Source organism: Mixophyes fleayi, chromosome 10, assembly GCF_038048845.1.
Source record: "Mixophyes fleayi isolate aMixFle1 chromosome 10, aMixFle1.hap1, whole genome shotgun sequence".
Taxonomy (NCBI): domain Eukaryota; kingdom Metazoa; phylum Chordata; class Amphibia; order Anura; family Limnodynastidae; genus Mixophyes; species Mixophyes fleayi.
In genome coordinates this window covers 104365715-104388302 of record NC_134411.1, presented here as the reverse complement: position 1 = coordinate 104388302, position 22588 = coordinate 104365715, and the positions used below count along the sequence as shown (strand labels likewise).

At 49.0% G+C, this 22588-nt stretch overlaps 1 protein-coding gene across 3 annotated transcripts in view; it reads right to left on the bottom strand.

Annotated features, from left to right (window-relative positions):
- The window catches only part of CNOT1 (CCR4-NOT transcription complex subunit 1), a 29294-nt gene extending 9643 nt beyond the window's left edge, over window positions 1–19651 (bottom strand). The window contains exons 1-25 of one of the 3 annotated variants that reach the window (XM_075189423.1): window positions 19470–19651; window positions 9729–9985; window positions 9503–9610; window positions 9241–9339; window positions 9079–9147; window positions 8650–8704; window positions 7967–8215; window positions 7292–7460; window positions 7062–7188; window positions 6878–6988; window positions 6626–6796; window positions 6418–6545; window positions 6095–6335; window positions 5888–6007; window positions 5572–5694; window positions 5340–5491; window positions 5123–5267; window positions 4827–5028; window positions 4597–4725; window positions 4392–4516; window positions 4005–4291; window positions 2218–2296; window positions 1919–2140; window positions 1669–1809; window positions 64–243 (exon numbers count right to left, since the gene is read on the bottom strand). In XM_075189423.1, the coding sequence (XP_075045524.1) occupies window positions 64–243; window positions 1669–1809; window positions 1919–2140; window positions 2218–2296; window positions 4005–4291; window positions 4392–4516; window positions 4597–4725; window positions 4827–5028; window positions 5123–5267; window positions 5340–5491; window positions 5572–5694; window positions 5888–6007; window positions 6095–6335; window positions 6418–6545; window positions 6626–6796; window positions 6878–6988; window positions 7062–7188; window positions 7292–7460; window positions 7967–8215; window positions 8650–8704; window positions 9079–9147; window positions 9241–9339; window positions 9503–9610; window positions 9729–9830 (3534 nt within the window). In that variant the 5' untranslated portion in view covers window positions 9831–9985; window positions 19470–19651. Of the gene's footprint in view, window positions 1–63; window positions 244–1668; window positions 1810–1918; window positions 2141–2217; window positions 2297–4004; window positions 4292–4391; window positions 4517–4596; window positions 4726–4826; window positions 5029–5116; window positions 5268–5339; window positions 5492–5571; window positions 5695–5887; window positions 6008–6094; window positions 6336–6417; window positions 6546–6625; window positions 6797–6877; window positions 6989–7061; window positions 7189–7291; window positions 7461–7966; window positions 8216–8649; window positions 8705–9078; window positions 9148–9240; window positions 9340–9502; window positions 9611–9728; window positions 9986–19469 lie in introns of all 3 variants that reach the window. The other 2 variants (XM_075189422.1, XM_075189424.1) reach the window with 2 other exon arrangements.
- Window positions 19652–22588: the final 2937 nt, after the last annotated feature.

The window sequence follows — 22588 nt, the reverse complement described above, 5'->3', positions numbered from 1 at the left end:
CAGTGATTAGTGACCTGACTAGAGAGAGATAAACAGACAGACAAAGAAACAAACGCTGGATACCTTGATATTCCTGTAGGTTTCCGCTAGGACCATCTTATTGAACTCCAGGTGTTTTAAAGCATCCAGGAAATTGGAGTATAAGCTGTGGAAGTTCAGCTCAATGCTGACTCTTTTCATCACCAAATACTGAGACACCCAGGGCATGAATTCATCTTTCACAGTCTCCTTCAGCTCTTCCACCTGTCACAGAACAGAAGATAAACAGTGCCATATATACCCTGACAGACGCAGGGAGGCTTTTGTAATACGCTGCCCTGAGGGCTGGGAACTATCCCTCCTGGAGCCATTTTTGGATATGAAGCAGCACCACACTTCAGGGATAATAGCCCTGGAAGTAGTTTGAGCAGGAGATTTATAGATTATATCTCCCAGCTGATTTATATAAACTGCCAATGCACTTATTTTTAATATTGTATATATTCTGAGATAGGAAATCGTTATTTCTGAGACCAGGGTAGAAACGTTTTTTTCCGGTTTTCATCTTACTAAAGGATATGCCTTATTTCTGATACAATAGGCCATTGTGGATGGAGGTCTTAGGTGTATTGGGATGTATTTAGTAAGGTTGCTTGTGGAAACCTCCAATTAGGACACGTGGAAGGGAGTCCGATAGCAGGAAGTGCAAACGAAGTTTTGTGATGAAGTGTCATGCCTGCTCTGGCCAAAGGCCCATCAGGGGGTCGTTACTGTGTGGCCTTTTGCCCAGAGTGAATTTCATAGATAAGTAAATTTTGTTAGCCTTGAAATACATGTAAATCCATGTTTTGGGAAGCAGGGTACATCCTGATTCTAAAAATAGACTATTTCTGAACTGTATAAAAGGCATCAGCTTGTACTTGAAACTTGTTCTTCTGATATCAACTGACCTGATGATTGGGACCTCTAACCAGTGAGAGCAAATAAACATCTTGCCTCAAGACCTGCTTGGAAACATCTTTAATATCGCTGTATTCCTGTGACCTGCAGATTAGACCCTAAATCTAATCCGTTCTCCGGCTGTGTCTGAGGTTTGGACCAAAGCGTTTCCAGTACCACCGCTCTGCCCGCTACCCAGCAGCCCTGGTTAGTGTGATAGGCCAGGGGAGGAGGGGGGGGGGGGGGGGGTAAGAGAATACATTCACAGCAACCCAGATCCATAGTAAGAGGTCCGTAGTTACCAGCTGGGTACACCAGCAACGTGGTGGACTAGCAGAGTCAGTGACCCAGAAGGAGCTCAGTGGTGGCAGCATTGTAAGCCCCTCCTACTGCGGTAAAAGGGCGCATTTGGGATAACGAAAGGGAACGGTGGCAAAGTAGGCCCAGCCGGTTCCCAGCAACAGACAGGTGGCATAGGCGGCCCATCCTGTCACAGGGGTGATGGCAGCGAATATTCTACGTCTGGCTGCACAGTTGGCACTTAGTGTCCGGTGGCTTCATAACACCAGTAGGTGCGCTCAATAACAGGGTGGCAGAGTAAGACTCCTTCAGAACCAATTGCAAAGTTTGGTAGTTGAATCGCCATCATCTTTAGTTTTTGTGTATAGTCTAGAGGGATGTCTATGTGGGACACATACACCAAGATCATTACAATGTAATTGGCACCTTTCCTGCCCACTCCCCTCTCACCTTCTGCGTCATGTTGGACTGGGACAGGTTGTTGAAGATGAAAGCAATCTTCTCCTGCACACTCTCTGGCGGCTCCACAATGCTTTCTGTCTGATCGGTCGCCACCAGCAGCGTGTCTATGTTTGTTGTGTTGATAGATGGCTGAAAAGGGGAAGACGTGTGAGATGGAACAATCAGAACCCAGTCACATTGCATCTTTCACCCACACATAAGAGACGCTGGAAACACAGCTTCTGGCAAGTGGTCTTACCGGTACATCCTTCTTAAAGCTGACCCCGGTGGGCCTGGTGATGGTGATAGTTTTGGCTGAGGTCGTAGGAGTAGACGTGGTGACCGCGTTGGTGCTGACAGGACCAGGAAGAGGAGCTTTGGCTGGGGTCTGGGCCTGGGAGAGTGCAATGCTGCCTGGCGTGGTGATGGAACCCTGCATCTTAACTGGAGGGTCCCGGGACTGCTGGCCATACTCGATGTACTGAGCAAGGGAGACATACGTCAGTCAGACAAGACACAGACAATGTACCAGTAATACCACCAGGTGGCGACACTCACCTCCTGCAAGTGATGAGGAAACTGGATAAAGTGACTAATGGAAGCCAAGTGCTGACAATACTGGGGGTAGTCTTTCAATCTAGGAATCAAACAGAGGTTACTGAGATCATCCAGCTCCCAGGACCACACACAGATAGAAGGCTCCACACAAGGTAAAGCTGTCAGTAATATGGATTTAATATCACAATGTTTTATCCTATAATCTACATTTACTTTACCAGCAACTGAACAGCCGGCAGCACCAGACTCTTAGCAAATAGTATAACGTAAGTACAGTACAAGCTCCTGACGTTCAAATATATGTTTCCAGAAATGAACCATGACTATACATTGCACTATGATAAAGTATTACACGTCCCCCTTCATTATATACAGCTGAAGCTCCTCCCACAGCATTATTACAGTGGCCTGATGGGATATGGTAAAGGCATTTTTGGTTCACATTAAATCCTTATCATTGGGGACACTGGAACCATGAGAGGTGGTGCAGGAGTTCAGGCACATTAACAATGTCATTGACATCAGTGTTCCTCCCTCTCAATATCCCCCATCCGGGAGCAAGTTGGTTATTTCTCTAACTCAGCAACAATACTGAAGAGGTAGAAAGAGAACATTGTCCTCCAACAACAAACTCCGGTCATACAATGGTCAGGTGTCCCGAGTCCTCCATTGGGCTTAGAGAAAAGTAATATAAATACAAAGATCCCTTTTCCTCATCGGGGACAGGAACTATGAGGATTTCCAAAACCTGCCCTATCGGAGGTAACAGGGAAAACCTTCTGTCCAGAACTACACGAAAAGGTTAAGTCTGTAAAACTCTGTAAACATACGGACAGATGATCAGGTGACCGTGGCACCGCTGCTACACCGCTGCCCGACGACGCTTAAAAGGAAAAGACCGACATCGGAAGATCGTTCCTGGCAACTGAGGAGGCACCAACCAGGCTTTTACATTTTCAGGAACAGTGTCCCTGCTGAGCTAGAGAGGAAAAAACCTCAGTCTCTTCTCAACGTGGCAATTGCCTAGAGGAAAACTTCCTTAATTTCCATGGAATCCAAAAGCTTCAAATGGAGAATGTGGACAATACTAAGACAAGATTCCATGGAGCAAAAAGAGGACAATATGGAGGCTGGACAGGAGAGTTGCTACCTCCAGGACCAGTGCACGCCAGTCTTCCAAAAACAACTGTGCTATAACTTGACCTTAAGGAACTAAGCTGGTGAGATTTCCTTGAGCACAAACCTCTTTACCCCATGGTTCCAATGTCCCCCAAAAAATGCATGAGTCAGAAAGCTGCAACTACAATCATTTGAGCTGCTGTGACATCACTGGCCCCTCCCTCATTACATGGCAGCTGCTGCAGAGCATTGTGGATATGCGATACTTATTAACCTTCATTTCATGCATCTTATTCACCTCCATAATGCACAGCCTTTCATATAAATGAAAAAGTGAATTTATTTGATTTCATCTGGAATATTAAACACTAAATGTCTCTCAAAGCCAAGACAAAGAATCCCCCTATGCTGTGACTTTGCTGTGTTTACAGGTACATACATCTGGTACCCGAGTGCTTTCTAATACCCAATGAACCCATAGACCTCATCCTCCACACCCTGGAGCAGTGGACGAGGCAGGAAATGTGTCGTCTGAGAGATCTCCAGGATGTGATGCCCGGAGAATAGTAGAATGATGGGCTTAGCGGAAGCAGTCTGTCAGACATACCCGTTACAGAAAGCTGGGGGCACTAACATCCTAAGATGGGCAGCCATCAGACAAGACGTACCTGTTTTTAAACCTATCTAGTGCAGCTATGCCAAAGAAATACATTTTGGATCCATAAGGTTTGCGCAGTGCTTCCAGCACGTAACGTAGTGCCAGTCCGAGAGCCATGTATGTGACCAGACCCTTCTCAATGATGCCCCCGAACAGGCAGGCAGTTATATGCAGCTCTTTATCCGGGTACTGAGGGAAGAAGCGGTATTCTTCAAACAAGTTCCTCAGCATGCAGTTGAAAACTTCACGCTCCCGCTTTATGTTTGAATCTTTAAACCTCTGCAGCATTTCCAACACCTGCAAGAAACAACGCAGAGTCAGCAAAATGCAGCGCAGCAGAGAAACACAGTAGGCCTAGGAGAACTCCTATCTAGAATGTTACCTGGCTGGAACTCACCTCATCCACCGACATCGTGGGGTGTGGAGGCTGGTTGTAGATCCGTTGAAAGTAACTATTTGCCTCATCATCTATCTCTTTAGTAAAGTGCTGGTTAGCTTCTGGCCACACCTGAGATAGATCCGCTAGAAAGAGAGGACAGGGCGTGTTAATTGCGACAAGGCGCCATATACCCAGACAGGACCAAGGACTGCAGTAAACTCACTCTGCTGGAATGTCGGCTGATTGACACCAGAAGTGCTAAGTTTTCTTTGTCCAAATGGATCATTATTCATCGCAGAAAGCCCCAGGCCTCCGGTACCCATTCCAGTCAGGCTGCCTGTGCCAAGCCCACCTGTACAGGGCAACAGAACATATCTACTGTCATACATATTCATACAGAAACACCAGCAGCTACAGTCCATGTACTACAGAGTGGAGGGACAACAAAAGTACCTGGTAGCTGGGTAGAGAGCCCTCCGAGGCCGCTGAACGCAGTGGATTGGTTTGGAGTGGTAAGCGGTGGAAATGCCTTTGCTGGTGACTGAGGGGTGCTGAAAGCGGAACCCAGGTTAGGAGGAAAAGCTGGAAGGCTCTGTGTGTGAGGGGCGGCAGAAGCAGCAAGGCTGAGAGAGGCCATTGCAGCTATGGGATCGATCTGGAGAAAGTGACAAGGGGGTGAGTAGAACGAATGACACAGGATGGCAGGAGATCAGCTCAGCATAGGATCTATGGGAAGAAGTTACCTGTACCGGGGAAATGGCATCCAGGCTGCTGGTACTGGGAGGACGACCTTTCGGCATAACCCCTGGAGGAGGCTGCCGGGCTTTATTCACCACGTTGCTACAGTTGGCAACCATGGTAAGAATGGTCTCCGACAGCTCCTGGGACACACTCCTGTAAGAGTAGAGAACGGTTTAAAGTCACCGCACAGAGACTACAACAAGCACCACACAGACAGGAACCTACCCAGCGCAGGCCTGGAGACACGCCAGCATCGTGGCCAGGGTTTCTGGCGGAAGCTGGGCACTCTTCGGCTGGTCTTTTTCCGGAGCCAGGCCGCCCAGTATGGAAGGACAGCGTCGTTTCAGGAAAGTCAGGCAGGCCTGGACAAAAGGCTCCTGAAAACAAGACGACACGTTCAGCTCCCAGCACCATGGTAGGGGGTGAAACAGCAGAGCCAATGATATTACTGCATTACCCCATGCTCCCGGATTTTATCCGTCAGCCACTTGTCCAGTTTGAGGTATTCCCGTCGGGAGGCGAGTGCAGCAAGGTCAATAACAAAGGCAAACGGCGTACCATTCAGCAGCATTGACAAGGCCTATGGGGGGAAAGAGGGTAAAGATACATTATCCACATCGTATTATTCAATAATCAGATATAAGGCGACAAGTTCCCTGATCACCAGATAAGTGGGATCACCTGACCCCTCACATATATGGGAGGAACATGTAAAACACACAATTACTACCATACAGGTCTGCTCCATAACAAGACCAAGATAAATCCCTCACCTTCAAATCCTGGGCCACATCAAGTATACGAGAGAGCCGCGCCTGATCGTACTGCTCGCCCCGCATGTACCACTCTGCCATGGCGTGCATGATCAGCTGGCGGATGGAAGGAGACTGGCCCTGAGGGAAGGGTAGAGTCAGGTTATGTCTATTCTTAGGCTACAGGCACACAGACCATCGCTGCATCCAGGCCATCAGCTCACTCACCTGGCCGTGCCATGCATAGTGCAAAATGATGGCAGAGTTGGGGTGGTTGCCAAGGAATATGGGCATCAGCGTGGAGATGAGCTCGTGACGCAGGGTGTGCCAGGAGGTGTTAATCTGAAGTAAGGCCAGCACCAGCATATCGGGACAGTGTTTGATTGGATAGCTGAAGAGTTGTTTGACCTGCTCATATTGTCCCACCTCAGCCAGCCGAAGCAGGGACTCGATCAGATCCAGACTTTTCCTAGAGGAAGAACAGGAGCGACATCGTTCACACCACTTTAAGTCATAAGCAGCCAGGTTACCAATATCAGGCTGAGAGTTACCATGTCGCAATCTCCCGATTGTCATCTTCAGGGGGAGCCTTCAGTATGTCGGTTGCCACAGCGTGACAGGGGTAGTCCGCAAAGCAGAAGACATCCGGATTCATCAGGGAATACTGGATGAAGGAGAGCTGGAGACAGAGTAACACAAGTTACAGCCACCAATGAGGCTGCAAAATGACCACTTCATGCTGCACATATCCGCTGTTACCTGTCCCTCTGCATGTTTCCATGGCCTGTATATCAGATCTACTGGGAAGACGTCCATGCCAAGCCCCCTCTGAACGCCGTACACCACAGTCTGAAGCCCTTTGCTGTCCCGGATTAGGAACACTGGATTATCAAGCTCATAGGTCACCTCTTTGAAGTTCAAGGTAGGATTCTGCAGAAAGAGAATGGAAATAGCGAGTCACCACCACACAGCGCCTCGCACCTCACTGAGCTTTACGTGGTGTCCACTCACCAGCTCTTTCACAACATCTATGAAGACCTCCACGTTCCAGGTGTGGGCCTGGATCCCATCATTCTTGTCTTTTCCATCACTCCAGATGCCACTGCCAGGGGACGAGATGGACTGCAAACACAGACACTAGTCAGAAGCGGCCCTCACCCGCCAGTCTCCCCGGCTTCTTACACACTAGTCTCACCTGCAAGGAGATGCCATCCGTCAGCCCTGTATGAGTCCGCGCCATCATCCCCAGGACACGAGCGACCTGCACAGCAGTCACTTCGCGGACACCAAACTGAACGATGATGTTGCGGCATTCTTCCACACTAATAGGAGCAAAGCGACAACGTAGAAGGTTACACCACATTCTGCACTGAAACACAGAGAAGTCTCTCTACAACATACATGAAGGGTTATTCCGACACCAACCTGGTACAGAAGCTGTAACCCACTTCCTGCATGAAGTCTGCTAGAGAACCGTCCATCACGGTTTTAGTGATCCCTCCAGAATCAGACAGAATCCGCTCCATTAGGATGTCCCGTTTTTCAGGGTAGAGGAGTGGTGCAAGCACCACCGGACAGCGCTCCTGGGGGAAATCTGACAACAGCAGAGAATAGTTAATATACAGAGGCAGATCTTCCATCCAGTGTAAGTTGTATCAGGTCTCCTATTCTGGCTCTCATACCAGTGATGTATGAGGTGTTAAGAGGTTACATCCGTGTCAGAATCCAGATGGGATTCACCACCTCATGTCAGGTCTAGGAAGAAAGACTTTGAAACTGAAATCCCCCCACCCCTAAATAAACCTAAGCCCTCCCCCTCATGGCAGAGCAGATGTTCAGGGGGACGTCTAAGACCTGCCAGGTGAGGCCAGGGTACAACACCCAGCTGTGACCACTAGAGGAAACGTTAAACCCGGCACTGCCGACAGGTACCCGTTAACCATATTAATCAGTTATCAGAAGAAACCACTGAGGTTATACATGGACAGCTGATCCCTACAGTGTATGATACAGAAGCAGAAGACAGGAGAGCGATCCCCTAATGTAACAAAACTAAATATAACAAACAATGTCGTCACGGGAAGTTACCACGTATCATACCTCTGCGCAGGGTCTTGAGAAAAGCTACAATCTGCTCCTGTCCGACCCCGAAGGCTCCCTTCTGGCCGAAAAGGAGATTGGAGAGAAGGAGGTGCAGGACCTCTATGGCGATGTCTTGAAATCCACCTTCTTGGTTGCCGCCAACGTCCACGTCAACGTAAGAACGCAAGAGGTCCGGAAGCTTCTGCTTGACGAACTGCGCGGCTAGAGGGAACATTTCCGGGAGAGTCTTTATAGCACATGAGTAGACTAAAGGGTACACAAAAGAGAAGCTCTTGCATTTGGCTCAGTGAAAGCTGCCATGAAGTCTGCAGAGAACAGAGCTCTAATAATTGTGCTTAAATCCAAGTGTCCCCGAATATCTGCTTTAGACTGATATACTGTAGCAGAGTATTTATCGGCACGAGATGTGTGTACTTCAGCTTTAAATTCTGTTGCTGAAACAAATTTTACTGTGAAGACGTTTATGACGGGGCTGGAGGGGTGTATTCATCAGGTATGCACAGCTCATTAGATTGCCCTGGAAATATGTGAAGATTTTAGACGTTCGGGTAAACATCCATTATCAGTTCTCCCTCTATACTCCACCCCATCACTCAGTGCATTACCGTGTATACACTACATTATACACCACCTACAAGGGACGCAGGTCTTTGCAACAATATGAAACATAATAAACTTACCAAACCCCCGCAGGTCAAAGCTGGAGGAGTTGAGAAGAGCCAATCCAAAGATGACCTGAAAGAAGCATGTTATGCGCTCAGTAAGTCTGCCGGGTCTAGAAGACATAACACTAAACAAGGACAGACCCCATCTGGACTTTACACCCCTACATTATACTTAGGAGGCCCAAAGGTTTCAATTGGCCAGTAGAAGTCTCTGCCTAATGGTTTCATATGTTCGATACACTGAATCTAACAGCCACTGGATGTGCAGAATTATTGTATGGAGTTGTCAGGACACATCCAGATCCCAACAAATGTCAGACAAACACATGGGTGCATTTTACTTAGAGCAGCCTGTGGTTTAGGGGTTTTTTGTTCTCCTTTAGCTTTGTCTGTGTACATGACGGGTGTCCTGAAACAAGGTCCCAGACGGAACATCTCACTTACTTCCTGAACTTTACTAAGCTTCAGAACTTTACTCAGCTGGGCGAAAAGATGAGGAGATGGTTTCAGGCTCTAAAAACACAGAAGACACATTAATGAAATCCAAACCTACATGACCAACAAATTCCCCATGGCTATCCTCACTCCCGAGAAGAATGGCCTCACCTTCTGATAGTGCAACGGATTGTCAATGGCGTAAGAGAGAGTGGAGATGAAGTTCGGCTTGGTGATCAGAGAGGCGCACTCCTGAATCAGAAACTGCGTCTAGAAGAAAGGTGACCATTTGTAATTAATGAGCAGGCCAAAGTGATATCCCTCTCTTAGGTGGTTCCTGTTCATGGTGACATTTCTAAGTAGCCACATCTGATACAAGTCTATTTATAGGCAGGGTGAGGACATAACATCCTGAGCCTCAACCACTTCTTACCTGATGAAAATCTTTGCCGCTGCTTTTACCATCGCCACTGAAATCCACATGTGAGAAGAGACAGCGTAACAAGTGCCTGTCTGCCTCCGGACCGTGCCGATTCACAATCTGCAGATACACAAAGACGCAGCAGTCAGTACCTGGCCCTCGTACGGACACGTGTCAGACACACCATGACGCAGAAGCAAAGACCCAATGTTAACAGACACGTGCGTGCTCCACTTACGTGTTGTATTTCCAGCTGGCTGGCCCGGTAGTTTTTCTTGGTTAGGTTGTCCACAAGATAGCTGATTTGAGACAAGGCCAGCGAAAGCGAGTCAAGATTCATTGCTGGTTGGGGCGGAAGCAGGCGGCCGAGCCCGGCGCAAAATCACCATTATTCCCCTCTGGTCTCTGCAGACAGGTTAATTTCTTTAAATGAGCCAATGTCTGAAGTGTGTGCACAGGGTCCTCAGCATGTACTACCCGTCAGAAACATGGCACCTGCAAGAGATATGTTGCATGTAACATGACATCCACAAGTAAGGTTAGGGGGGTGTTACAGACTGTACGATCAGGCTTTGTAGAGGCATAGCAAGTTTACATAATGTGTTGAGTTGCATGCAATGTACGAGATGGTGATTAGAGCTTGGTATACAAACCAATTTCAAGTGATCATTAGCCACTTATTAAGTATGATGCGGTACCCCTACAAAAATTTCTGCGTACTCGTTTTTTTAATTAAAATGCGAGCTCCTAGTTTTGGATGTGTGTGGCCAGGAAATAAAGTATTTTGCCAAATACTCTCCCACACCTGTACCCACCTCAGAAAGAAAAGAGTTGTTGGAAGAGATGGTGAATAGAGCGTACACAGAAGAGACAATGAATTAGTAACATCTTACAGAAAGAGGCGACAGTCACATTATTGTATGATCAGACCTGTCCACCTGTATAAAGTAACTTTACTTCATGGCAAGGAGAACAACAGCAATGTACGTCTATTCAACAACAAACTTTAATTGGAAAACTTTTTAACCTTCTAGTTCCAGTCACTAGAGGGCAAATATCATGTACACAATATTCTCAGTAATTCAGCACGATGACATGTTACCATACATGCAAAGTCACACCGATAGCGGTATATGGGAATATATGATACACCACCATAATGAAAAAACAACGCCAACTAAAATCCATGACGGCAATATAAATGTACACAATCCAATCCCTGCATGACTGACAATGGAGAGATTATAGATCTCTCCATTGTCAGAGAATCCGCAATAAGATCTGCCCCGACTCTGGACACGAGTGTTTGTAAGATTAGTCTTGGACAATCGGGTACAAAATAAGTGTCTGAAATTTAAAAAAAAGGAATTGGCAAGTAACAAGGCTTTAAATCACATATGAAACATGACAACACGAAGTACACACATTGGTTTAAACACTGCAACCAACATGCAAATGTAAGAATACCCATCAGTGTTCTCCCCAGCACCTATTTCCCAGGTGCTTCACTTGTAACCAGTCTCTTGGAGACCAACAGAATCCTATTATAACAGAATAAACCATTGCTTCTCTTATTAGATCAGGCACTATGTGAGCACTACAGCCAGCAGTGTGTGTTAGACCACTGACCCCCAGTCTGACCAGTCCTGGCAGGTGTAGGCAATAACCTCCAACATTTTACATTATTATTGTAAAGTATTACACAGCCCCCACCCAGCTACTTCTTCATGCAAACCGGCTGGCAAAATTCTCTGGGGAGAACACTGCCCATGTGCACTCATACTTGTGTTTTTAATGGACAATGCTTTAATTAATCTCAACTGATGTGTGACTAACGCAGGAAGTCCCTGGGATTCCCCCACATATCAATCACAACACTGCTAGCATGGCAACAGCTTGTGAGTGGCTCAGTGGTCTCCTGAACTATCAGAACAGGTCCCTGGCTGTACAGTAAGAACACTTACGACATCACCTGGGTGTCAAGGAGGTGACAGTGGACCCCCATAAACACCACACAAAGGAGCGGTGATGCCGGCAGATCCCTGTGTGGGGGAAGAGGGCTGGATATGTTCCGGTAATCAGGGTGACTGTTGATGGCAAAAGTGACTAAGATTTTCCCCACCCTGACTTCATGCTGTCACCAAGAAGAAACCACAATATAGTAGTAGATCGAAGTGTATCAATCACCAACAATTAAGATTTGGCAAGAGTACCTCCATTTACATTATAGATAATTTAAGAAAAAAAAAAAAAAAAGAAGGAGGGGGGGTGGAATGTTTGACCGGGGTAATTTTACAGATATGGATATCGTGTGCGCTGCCCCAGCAGCTTAGTACAAGGGACAACAGCTGGCTTGTCCAGTTTGGCCAGATAACTGTAGCCAAATGTGACACTGATCCGACGCCAGCAAGAGACACTCTGCTCCATCTCCATTCTATTCCCCATCACTTCTTACATAAAGATAATCAACACCGGCTACTGAGAGCCAGATATTTATATAGATCTCTCTCAAGTAAATTATGGTTTCAGATGCTAAGTGGGAAGGAGTTCAATATATTGTGCTTTTTAAATACAGGCGATTAAAATCAAATAAAAAAACTTGCAAAAGCACAATTCAATCAAAAAATATATCAGCTCCCATCATACAGTAAAACAGCAATTTATTTACATCGCTGAACAGACAACTTGGTGGACATTAAAGAGTTGTGCTTTTTAAGACTTGGAGAGGCGATTTATTAAGCACATTCCTATTCAGTACCTTAGATGACATGTTTTCTGGAGAAAATTATATATATATATATCTCTCAAAAGTGCTATGCACTGATCCATTAGCAACGTGCTTGCAGAATTTTGCTACATCATCTACATATATAGGGCCTGGGAGCTTTGTTCTTCATTTTTAGACAAAGACTAAAATTTTACATTTGCAGGAAGACTTAAACTAGTGACTTTTAATCTATACTTTTTTGATTAAAAATATATGGCACCAAGTTTTCAAATATTCCACATTTTACAAAAAAACAAAAACAAAGGTAGTTGGAGGCGTTTCCACCTGCGCTAAAGAGAAATCATTGTCATTACTATTCTGGCTGTCATATTGACCATTAGCAACCAGTTAGCCCAGTGTGGAGTAGCGGTACAGACCACAGGGGTGCCAGGGCCTGCTCACTATATGCTCCATTATTTAATATAGGTTTATTTTCAACAGTACCATATGGTAACAAGATTATGGGCAGTAATGGGGAATTGAACATAATGTCTTCATCAATACAGTTGTAGTTTATTAGAGGTAGCTTCCGTTACACTAACTGTAGGTGACAGAAAGCCGACCGTGCACCATACAGAGACCCGACACGTCTGTCTATGGTCACTATGGTCAGTGACCCCACTCATCACGCAGGAAGCTCCAGTTCTGGAGGCCACGCTCTGACCAGCCTGCACAATTATGGTTTCCCCTTATAGTAAGATCAGCCCCACCTGTAAGCTGTATTATAGTTATACCAAAAGGAACAGGTCCCACTATCACTGCACCACCCACTCCCACAGGGCAGACCCCACCTCACTATCACAATTGGTAGGATGCTGCCCAATCAGAGCAGGTGAGGGTCTACCGGATGACCCAGTCCTCAGGGACCCCTAACAGGGCATGTATTCCAGATCTCTCTGCTGGAGCACAGGTGTCATTACTGACTGACAACAGATCCACGGGTGGTATAATTATTTCACATGTGACCTGGAAAACCTGCAATGTTAGGGGGCAGTAAGGACTGGGTTTGGGAAACATTCCCTAACCCAATAATCCAGACTCACGTTACCCATCTACAGCTAAATGTAAGTGCTGCTCATACATCTTAGCAGCTTGACATGCAGCAACCAGATCTACCTGAACATGGCCGCAGCGTACATTGGCACAGTTTCCCAGCATTATCGGCCCGTGTGCGACGCCAGCTTAATTACCTGAGATTTTCTCAGCCAATGATATTGTGGTGGAGATATTTTCATACATCGTCCCTAATCCCATTATAAGACACTGTAACCGTCCCAAAAAAACGGAAGATAATAGAATAGGCTTCACTCAAGTACACAGCAAATATAACGGTCAAACATGCTCTCTAGGAATGTGAATTGTACGTATATTTGTTAATGTTACCAGCTCACGTAGAAGAAACTTGTATTTTAAGTTTAGTGACTTTTTAAAGTATTTTCTTTTATTATGAGTTCAGGTGCACAAAATGCTATTAAGTTTATGGATAAACAGTTTACTACTTTTAAAAGGTGTTCAAGACACCATTGAATGGCAAAGATAGAAAGCACTAGACACAATGAGAGGGGTAAACACATAGTAAAACATGCCAGTTTAGCATCTATTAATAGACATTTACTTTGTGCACAGAGAGAAGATTATGTGATAGGTTGTCTGGCAGTACTTTACTCATATGTTGAAATATAACATGAATACTGACATAAACAAGCCCATGTGGACCAACCCTCACAGTGGTCCCACCTGCACTGTATCACCTCCATCTATATTTGCAGACATCAGCCCATGCATATGGCACCACTCCACATTACTTCATTAAAACAAATGAAATAACTTAACTGACTCCTGTAGTCCTCCAGCCGGTGCTCCCTGCACACTCATGTTGGAGTAAGCACTACACAACCACCACACGTCTCCTCCATTGTATACATCAGTATATCTAAGCTGTGCATAGGGGCAGGATACATACCTGGAGATGAAGGGACACCTTGCTGTGCTTCTTTTCTGTCTCCCAGTGTACAAATCCTCCATATCCTATTCTCTAGCACAGCTGAACCGAGGGACAAGATAAAACATACTACTACCAGTATCAGCCAAAAGCGACCACGATTATCTTCTGGTATTGTGAAGACTGGGTATTTTCATGACTGCAGTCGGAAGAGGACACATGTGGCCTCTATTGGGGGCATATCACACTTACAGCCCAATGTTGCCAAAAGTGCTCAGCGGCCTAATTGTGGCAATTTGCCAGTATCAAGTGTACAGTCAGTGAGATTTGCTACATTACAGACTCCAAACACATCACTTGGATTCTTATGTTCTGCAACCTCTTTCCTTGCTGAGAACACGACACATCTGCTCTGTAAAGGTATACATCACGTACACTAAGTTACCACTCACATCACTGCATGGTTCCACCTCCGCAGCAGATTAAACACTAGGCTTATACTCCTACAGATACATTGTACACTAGGATGAGGAGTCCATTGTCTCCAGATCTCTAGATTTGTCATGATCCCGGGTTTATCTACCAACTAAATGCAACAGACAGAGGTCTAAGCAAGTCCTCCCGATATCAGAAGACTAAGATCGTATAATAATCTGAACTGAAGATGTTTTGAGAAGAGTTGATACCAGACACCAGTTATAATGTGATCACCGATGGGGCTCACCAACGCAATACCAGATTTTAGAATAAGTCCTGCGTGTTATGCACATACATGTTTCATTGGTGAAACACGCAGACAAGACTGGACATGACTTCAGCATCAAGACGTCTGACTCTGAAGCTGGCAGCAACTTTCTCATAAAACAGAACCAGTATTATTAATTTTTATTTATAGGGCGCCACTAGGTATCCGTAGCGCCGTACAGGGACAAACAAAGTACAATACAAGGTGAGACAGCACGATACAGTAAACAAAATGCACAGTAACTCCGAGATCTCAAAGCACAGCTAGAGGGGCAGGGGAGGGGAGAGTCCCGCATACGGCGGAGCCCAAGAGGGCACGGAGGGCAGGGAAACCCCCAGAGAGGAGAGAGCAAGAGGGAACGGGGAGGAGGAGGGCAAGGTAGCTGGAGAGCAGAGTTAAAAGTGGTGAAGACAGGAGGAGAGATGACCCTGCTCAAAGGAGCGTACAATCTAAGGGAGTACCCAGGAGAACGCGGCTGTCCACTGAAGCCCAAGCCTTATGGATACTTCAGGAGCCTCAGTATCTTGTGGCATAAACCAAGTTATCACCATCCGCACTGTGTCCAGGCAACAATCGTTGTTTTCCAGGGGGGGGGGGGGGGGGCGTATACACTACTTTATGCAATTCCTAATGTGTCACCTTATCACCCGTAAAGCTCATGCCAAGTGACAGACAATATACTCCCGCTTGCAAAGGCCAAATTTCACCTGCAAACAGCTTGGACTCCACTTTTCTACCAGTGACATCCATCTACAGTATGACACCGTTCCCATTTCCACATCTTACACCAAGTCATAAGGTGTTTATTAGAGCAGTTAGAAATTTAGATCTGTGTAATATTCTGTCATTAGACACAATAAGCACATGATTCAGGAATGGGGAAATACTGGACCAAAAATATTGGCAAGTAGAAAAACCTAAACTATTTACATCGCCAAGACGGACATCAGGAAACGGGGATAAGTGGATGATATTAAAACACACAAGCTGTGTTTCTGTGGGTTTAGATGACAGTACACTACCCATTGTACAATGTAAACAGTGATTTAATATATATGTTCTAAGAAATAATTATTTTACAATAGCATAGTGAAGTTGATTACACGGATATAAAACATTTCTCCGTGCTCTGTACTCTAGGATCCATCGGGTCTAGTACTGAATCTACACCCAGCTTTGGTCTTGCTGTGTGACTGTGGACAATGTTGCAAACATAGGAGTTCTGGCAATTACTTTTTATGGGACATGATTGTAAGGCTGAAAAAGGAGGATTGAGAGTACGACAGAAGGAAAGTACCCAGTGAGTCATGTTCCTGTAGGAGTAGGAAACTGAGAGGAACTAGAGCAAAGCAACACCAGAATGGAAAGGCCCCGGTCACACTGGGGCAGATTATTAGGGGGGGACCAGTCACACTGGGGCAGATTATTAGAGGGGGACCCTGGTCACACCGGGGCAGATTATTAGAGGGGGACCCTGGTCACACCGGGGCAGATTATTAGGGGGGGACCCTGGTCACACCGGGGCAGATTATTAGGGGGGGACCCTGGTCACACCGGGGCAGATTATTAGGGGGGGACCCTGGTCACACCGGGGCAGATTATTAGGGGGGGACCCTGGTCACACCGGGGCAGATTATTAGAGGGGGACCCTGGTCACACCGGGGCAGATTATTAGAGGGGGACCCTGGTCACACCGGGGCAGATTATTAGAGGGGGACCCTGGTCACACCGGGGCAGATTATTAGAGGGGGACCCTGGTCACACCGGGGCAGATTATTAGAGGGGGACCCTGGTCACACCGGGGCAGATTATTAGAGGGGGACCCTGGTCACACCGGGGCAGATTATTAGAGGGGGACCCTGGTCACACCGGGGCAGATTATTAGAGGGGGACCCTGGTCACACCGGGGCAGATTATTAGAGGGGGACCCTGGTCACACCGGGGCAGATTATTAGAGGGGGACCCTGGTCACACCGGGGCAGATTATTAGAGGGGGACCCTGGTCACACCGGGGCAGATTATTAGAGGGGGACCCTGGTCACACCGGGGCAGATTATTAGAGGGGGACCCTGGTCACACCGGGGCAGATTATTAGAGGGGGACCCTGGTCACACCGGGGCAGATTATTAGAGGGGGACCCTGGTCACACCGGGGCAGATTATTAGAGGGGGACCCTGGTCACACCGGGGCAGATTATTAGAGGGGGACCCTGGTCACACCGGGGCAGATAATTAGAGGGGGACCCTGGTCACACCGGGGCAGATAATTAGAGGGGGAACCTGGTCACACCGGGGCAGATAATTAGAGGGGGAACCTGGTCACACCGGGGCAGATTATTAGAGGGGGAACCTGGTCACACCGGGGCAGATTATTAGAGGGGGACCCTGGTCACACCGGGGCAGATTATTAGAGGGGGACCCTGGTCACACCGGGGCAGATTATTAGAGGGGGACCCTGGTCACACCGGGGCAGATTATTCGTGGGGACCTTGGTCACACCGGGGCAGATTATTCGTGGGGACCCTGGTCACACCGGGGCAGATTATTCGTGGGGACCCTGGTCACACCGGGGCAGATTATTCGTGGGGACCCTGGTCACACCGGGGCAGATTATTCGTGGGGACCCTGGTCACACCGGGGCAGATTATTCGTGGGGACCCTGGTCACACCGGGGCAGATTATTAGAGGGGGACCCTGGTCACACCGGGGCAGATTATTAGAGGGGGACCCTGGTCACACAGGGGCAGATTATTAGGGGGGACCCTGGCCACACAGGGGCAGATTATTAGGGGGGGACACTGGTCACACAGGGGCAGATTATTAGGGGGGTACACTGGTCACACAGGGGCAGATTATTAGAGGGGGACCCTGGTCACACCGGGGCAGATTATTAGAGGGGGACCCTGGTCACACCGGGGCAGATTATTAGAGGGGGACCCTGGTCACACCGGGGCAGATTATTAGAGGGGGACCCTGGTCACACCGGGGCAGATTATTAGAGGGGGACCCTGGTCACACCGGGGCAGATTATTAGAGGGGGACCCTGGTCACACCGGGGCAGATTATTAGAGGGGGACCCTGGTCACACCGGGGCAGATTATTAGAGGGGGACCCTGGTCACACCGGGGCAGATTATTAGAGGGGGACCCTGGTCACACCGGGGCAGATAATTAGAGGGGGAACCTGGTCACACCGGGGCAGATAATTAGAGGGGGAACCTGGTCACACCGGGGCAGATTATTAGAGGGGGAACCTGGTCACACCGGGGCAGATTATTAGAGGGGGACCCTGGTCACACCGGGGCAGATTATTAGAGGGGGACCCTGGTCACACCGGGGCAGATTATTAGAGGGGGACCCTGGTCACACCGGGGCAGATTATTAGAGGGGGACCCTGGTCACACCGGGGCAGATTATTAGAGGGGGACCCTGGTCACACCGGGGCAGATTATTAGAGGGGGACCCTGGTCACACCGGGGCAGATTATTCGTGGGGACCCTGGTCACACCGGGGCAGATTATTCGTGGGGACCCTGGTCACACCGGGGCAGATTATTCGTGGGGACCCTGGTCACACCGGGGCAGATTATTCGTGGGGACCCTGGTCACACCGGGGCAGATTATTCGTGGGGACCCTGGTCACACCGGGGCAGATTATTCGTGGGGACCCTGGTCACACCGGGGCAGATTATTAGAGGGGGACCCTGGTCACACCGGGGCAGATTATTAGAGGGGGACCCTGGTCACACCGGGGCAGATTATTAGAGGGGGACCCTGGTCACACAGGGGCAGATTATTAGGGGGGACCCTGGCCACACAGGGGCAGATTATTAGGGGGGGACCCTGGTCACACAGGGGCAGATTATTAGGGGGGGACACTGGTCACACAGGGGCAGATTATTAGGGGGGTACACTGGTCACACAGGGGCAGATTATTAGGGGGGTACACTGGTCACACAGGGGCAGATTATTAGGGGGTACACTGGTCACACAGGGGCAGATTATTAGGGGGTACACTGGTCACACAGGAGCAGATTATTAGGGGGTACACTGGTCACACAGGGGCAGATTATTAGGGGGGGACACTGGTCACACAGGGGCAGATTATTAGGGGGGGACACTGGTCACACAGGAGCAGATTATTAGGGGGGGACACTGGTCACACAGGGGCAGATTATTAGGGGGTACACTGGTCACACAGGAGCAGATTATTAGGGGGGTACAGTCACACAGGAGCAGATTATTAGGGGGGTACAGTCACAGGGGCAGATTATTAGGGGGGGACCCTGGTCACACAGGGGCAGATTATTAGGGGGGACCCTGGCCACACAGGGGCAGATTATTAGGGGGGGACCCTGGTCACACAGGGGCAGATTATTAGGGGGGTACAGTCACACAGGGGCAGATTATTAGGGGGGTACAGTCACACAGGGCAGCAGTAGACCTCACACGGGGAGGGGCCAGCAGCAGACAGCCGGGTGTCAGTGTGGGAGCCCGGTCACACGTAGGCCTCAGGCCTCGGCCTCACCTCTGGCGGCTCCGGAGCCGTCCTTACCCGCCCTCAGACAGTGTCGGTGTCAGTCACAGTCACGGCTCTTCTCCAGTCCCCGGTTCTCACCTTTCTCGTCCCGCTTTCCGGTTGTGTCCGTTTGTTTTCCACAAAATGGCGCCGCTGTGCGCTCGCTCCCGCCGCGGCCGCCTCCTCCCCGCTCCTATTACACCCGGACCCCGCCCACCGACCTCGATACTGCTCCGCCTCAGCCAATCACAGGCCGACCATGTAACACACGCACGTTCTGACGCAGCACGTAACAGCACGAGCGCGCACCTGAGTGAAGACGGAGCGAATGTCCAATGAGGGACTCAGGATAAAAGGCCCCGCCCCCCAGCGCTCTAGGTCACCTCCCCCTCCCCTCTCCGCCAATGGGTTGTCAACGCCAGTGGTTTCTCCTCAGGCTTCCATTAGGACCGTACCATGTTGAAGAGGAGTGTGGACGGTACAGGCGACCACACGCCAATCTCAATGTGGTTGACACGGAGTAAAAGTATCATTTGTTCAGTCTATATCCGCGGCTGCATCTTTTAATTATTTCTCTAGCACTGTCTCTCGGTCTATCTCCACCCCCATACACAATGGTATGCTCTGTTGCCGGGCTGGAGTGTTATGTCAGGTGGTATGTACCCACCACCCCCCAGTTTGCTGAATATGGTATAGTCTGTTGCGCGGGGTGGAAGAGGCACATTGTCTCCCAGAGCCTGTGATTGGTGGAGCCTGAGACACGTGATCTATGGCTGCAACAAATCGTGGCTTGATGCATAGTAGTGTCCTGGACTGGTGTCATCTCAGGCTGACTCCAGTCAGTGCGGCCAGGGGTGGCTGCCACAGACATGTGACCCGGGGTGTGCGTGGCGTCTGCGTCACAGAGTCCCCGGTGTGGATGGCGTCCGTCCAGTGGTGTCACCAACAGACATGTGACTCGCTGTGTCCCGGCGTACACGGCGTCTGTCCAGCCGAGCCCCAGGGTGTGCGTGGCGTCCGTCCAGCCAAGCCCCGGTGTATGTCCAGTCGTGTACCCAACCGACATCTGACTCGCTGCACTCCAGGGTGTGCATGACGTCCGTTCTCTTCACAGAGCCCCGGTGTACACGGCGTAAGTCCAGCCGTGTCCCCAATAAACATCTGACTAGCTGTGCCCTGGTGTGAGTGGCGTACGTCTAGTCGTGTTCCCAATAAACATCTGACTAGCTGTGCCCCGGTGTGCGTGGCGTACGTCTAGTGTCCCCAACAGACATCTGATTCCCTGTGCCCCAGGGTGTGTGGCGTCTGTCCGATTGACAGGTACACAGCAGACATCTGACTGTCCGGCATCTAGCCGAGCCCAGTGTGCCCAGCTTACTTCTAGCCAAGGCCCAATGTGCACGCAATCCATCAAGGCAAAGCGTCCATCCAAGCAAGGCTCAGTGTGCAACAGAGTCTATCTGACCAAGGTCCGGTGTGCAGACGTCCATCCAGCCAAGGACCAGTGTTCATCCAACCAAAGCCCAGTGTGCACGGCCTCCATCGGACCGACCCAGGCCCAGTGTGCACGGCCTCCATCGGACCGACCCAGTGTGCACGGCCTCCATCCGACCGACCCAGGCCCAGTGTGCACGGCCTCCATCCGACCGACCCAGGCCCAGTGGGCACGGCCTCCATCGGACCGACCCAGGCCCAGTGGGCACGGCCTCCATCGGACCGACCCAGTGTGCACGGCCTTCATCCGACCGACCCAGGCCCAGTGGGCACGGCCTTCATCCGACCGACCCAGGCCCAGTGGGCACGGCATCCATCCAGCCGAGGCCCGGTGCATACTTCCCAAGTGTCCTGATTTCAGTGGACTGTCCTGCTCGACTTACAATTTGTCCCGGTATTGGAGCGCCACGCTCCGTTTAATAGCAGCCGGTTTCCTCTGTGGTCTAGGAGGAAGTGGAGCAGGACATCTGCCCAAAAGCGCTACTGCACATGCACGAACTGCGCAAACAGGAAGTTTGTGGGCGGTGATTGGGCTCGACGGGGGCGTGGCTTATTTGTCCTCCTTTCAGAACTCCAAATGTTGGGAGGTATGCGGTGTGTGTTGCGAACATCTGACCAGCCCAAGTGCAAATGACCACAAGTGCAAAATAAAGAGGGCTCATTCAGGCGGGCCGATGTCTAACTTGCTCCCGTGCCTCTCACAGTAGCACTTTTACATAATGACGTTATAGTAGCCAGTAAACAACGGCACCTGAGCATATTAATTTAGGATACAATGGGGAGGTGATGGCTAAATTAAACATAAAGGCATACATGCAGAACTACAAGAAAACAAATGTAAAGCAATCCTAATATGTAGTGAGGAAGGAACTTCATCAAACAGCAACGCACAGACCCCTGAGCACGACGTCAGTCATGGATGAAGTATTTGATTAGCTAATATTCAGAAATATGATAATGCAAATAAACTGACCACATAGAGCCACTATGGTTTAATGACGGGGGGGGGGGGGGGGGGGGTGGGGTGTATAATTTAAACAGCTTTAATGAGGAGGTCAGTTATAAACTGGATGTCATTTATATGGATTTTGTGTATACTCTGCCACGTGACTGTTTCTATGAACCCTGGAGTGTCGTGGTCAGGAGATCCAGATCCAGCTTCCGAGTTAGTGAGCTCCGACTGACGGTAATTCCAGGCTGCACCTCTGGTATCTGGAAGAAAGTCTGCGAGTTTCAGAGATTATGTCTCTCAGCCAAGTGGTGCCAGGACGGACAGAGGGCTGAATCTGGCAGCATGCGGACAGGGGGTGAACACTTCGGTCACTGCTTGTGCCCAGATTAGAGGGTCGGCCTGAATTGGTTAAGGAGGGTTGTGTACACCCCTCCAGTCCTGTATTAAAGTAAGGCTAGCAGCCCATGTATTTATGTATTAACCAAAAGGAACAGCTCTTATAAGAGCTGTAGGGGCCAATAATTATCAAGGCTACTTGGAACCTGCTTGTTCCTGTATCTCAGACTATAGCTGTCCCGATACAAAGTAAGGAGGATGGAAGAGACATCAGTAATATGTGGTGGATCGGATGGTACAGTTATGTTACATACAGCACAACTGAAAGAACTGAGAAGATGGAAAC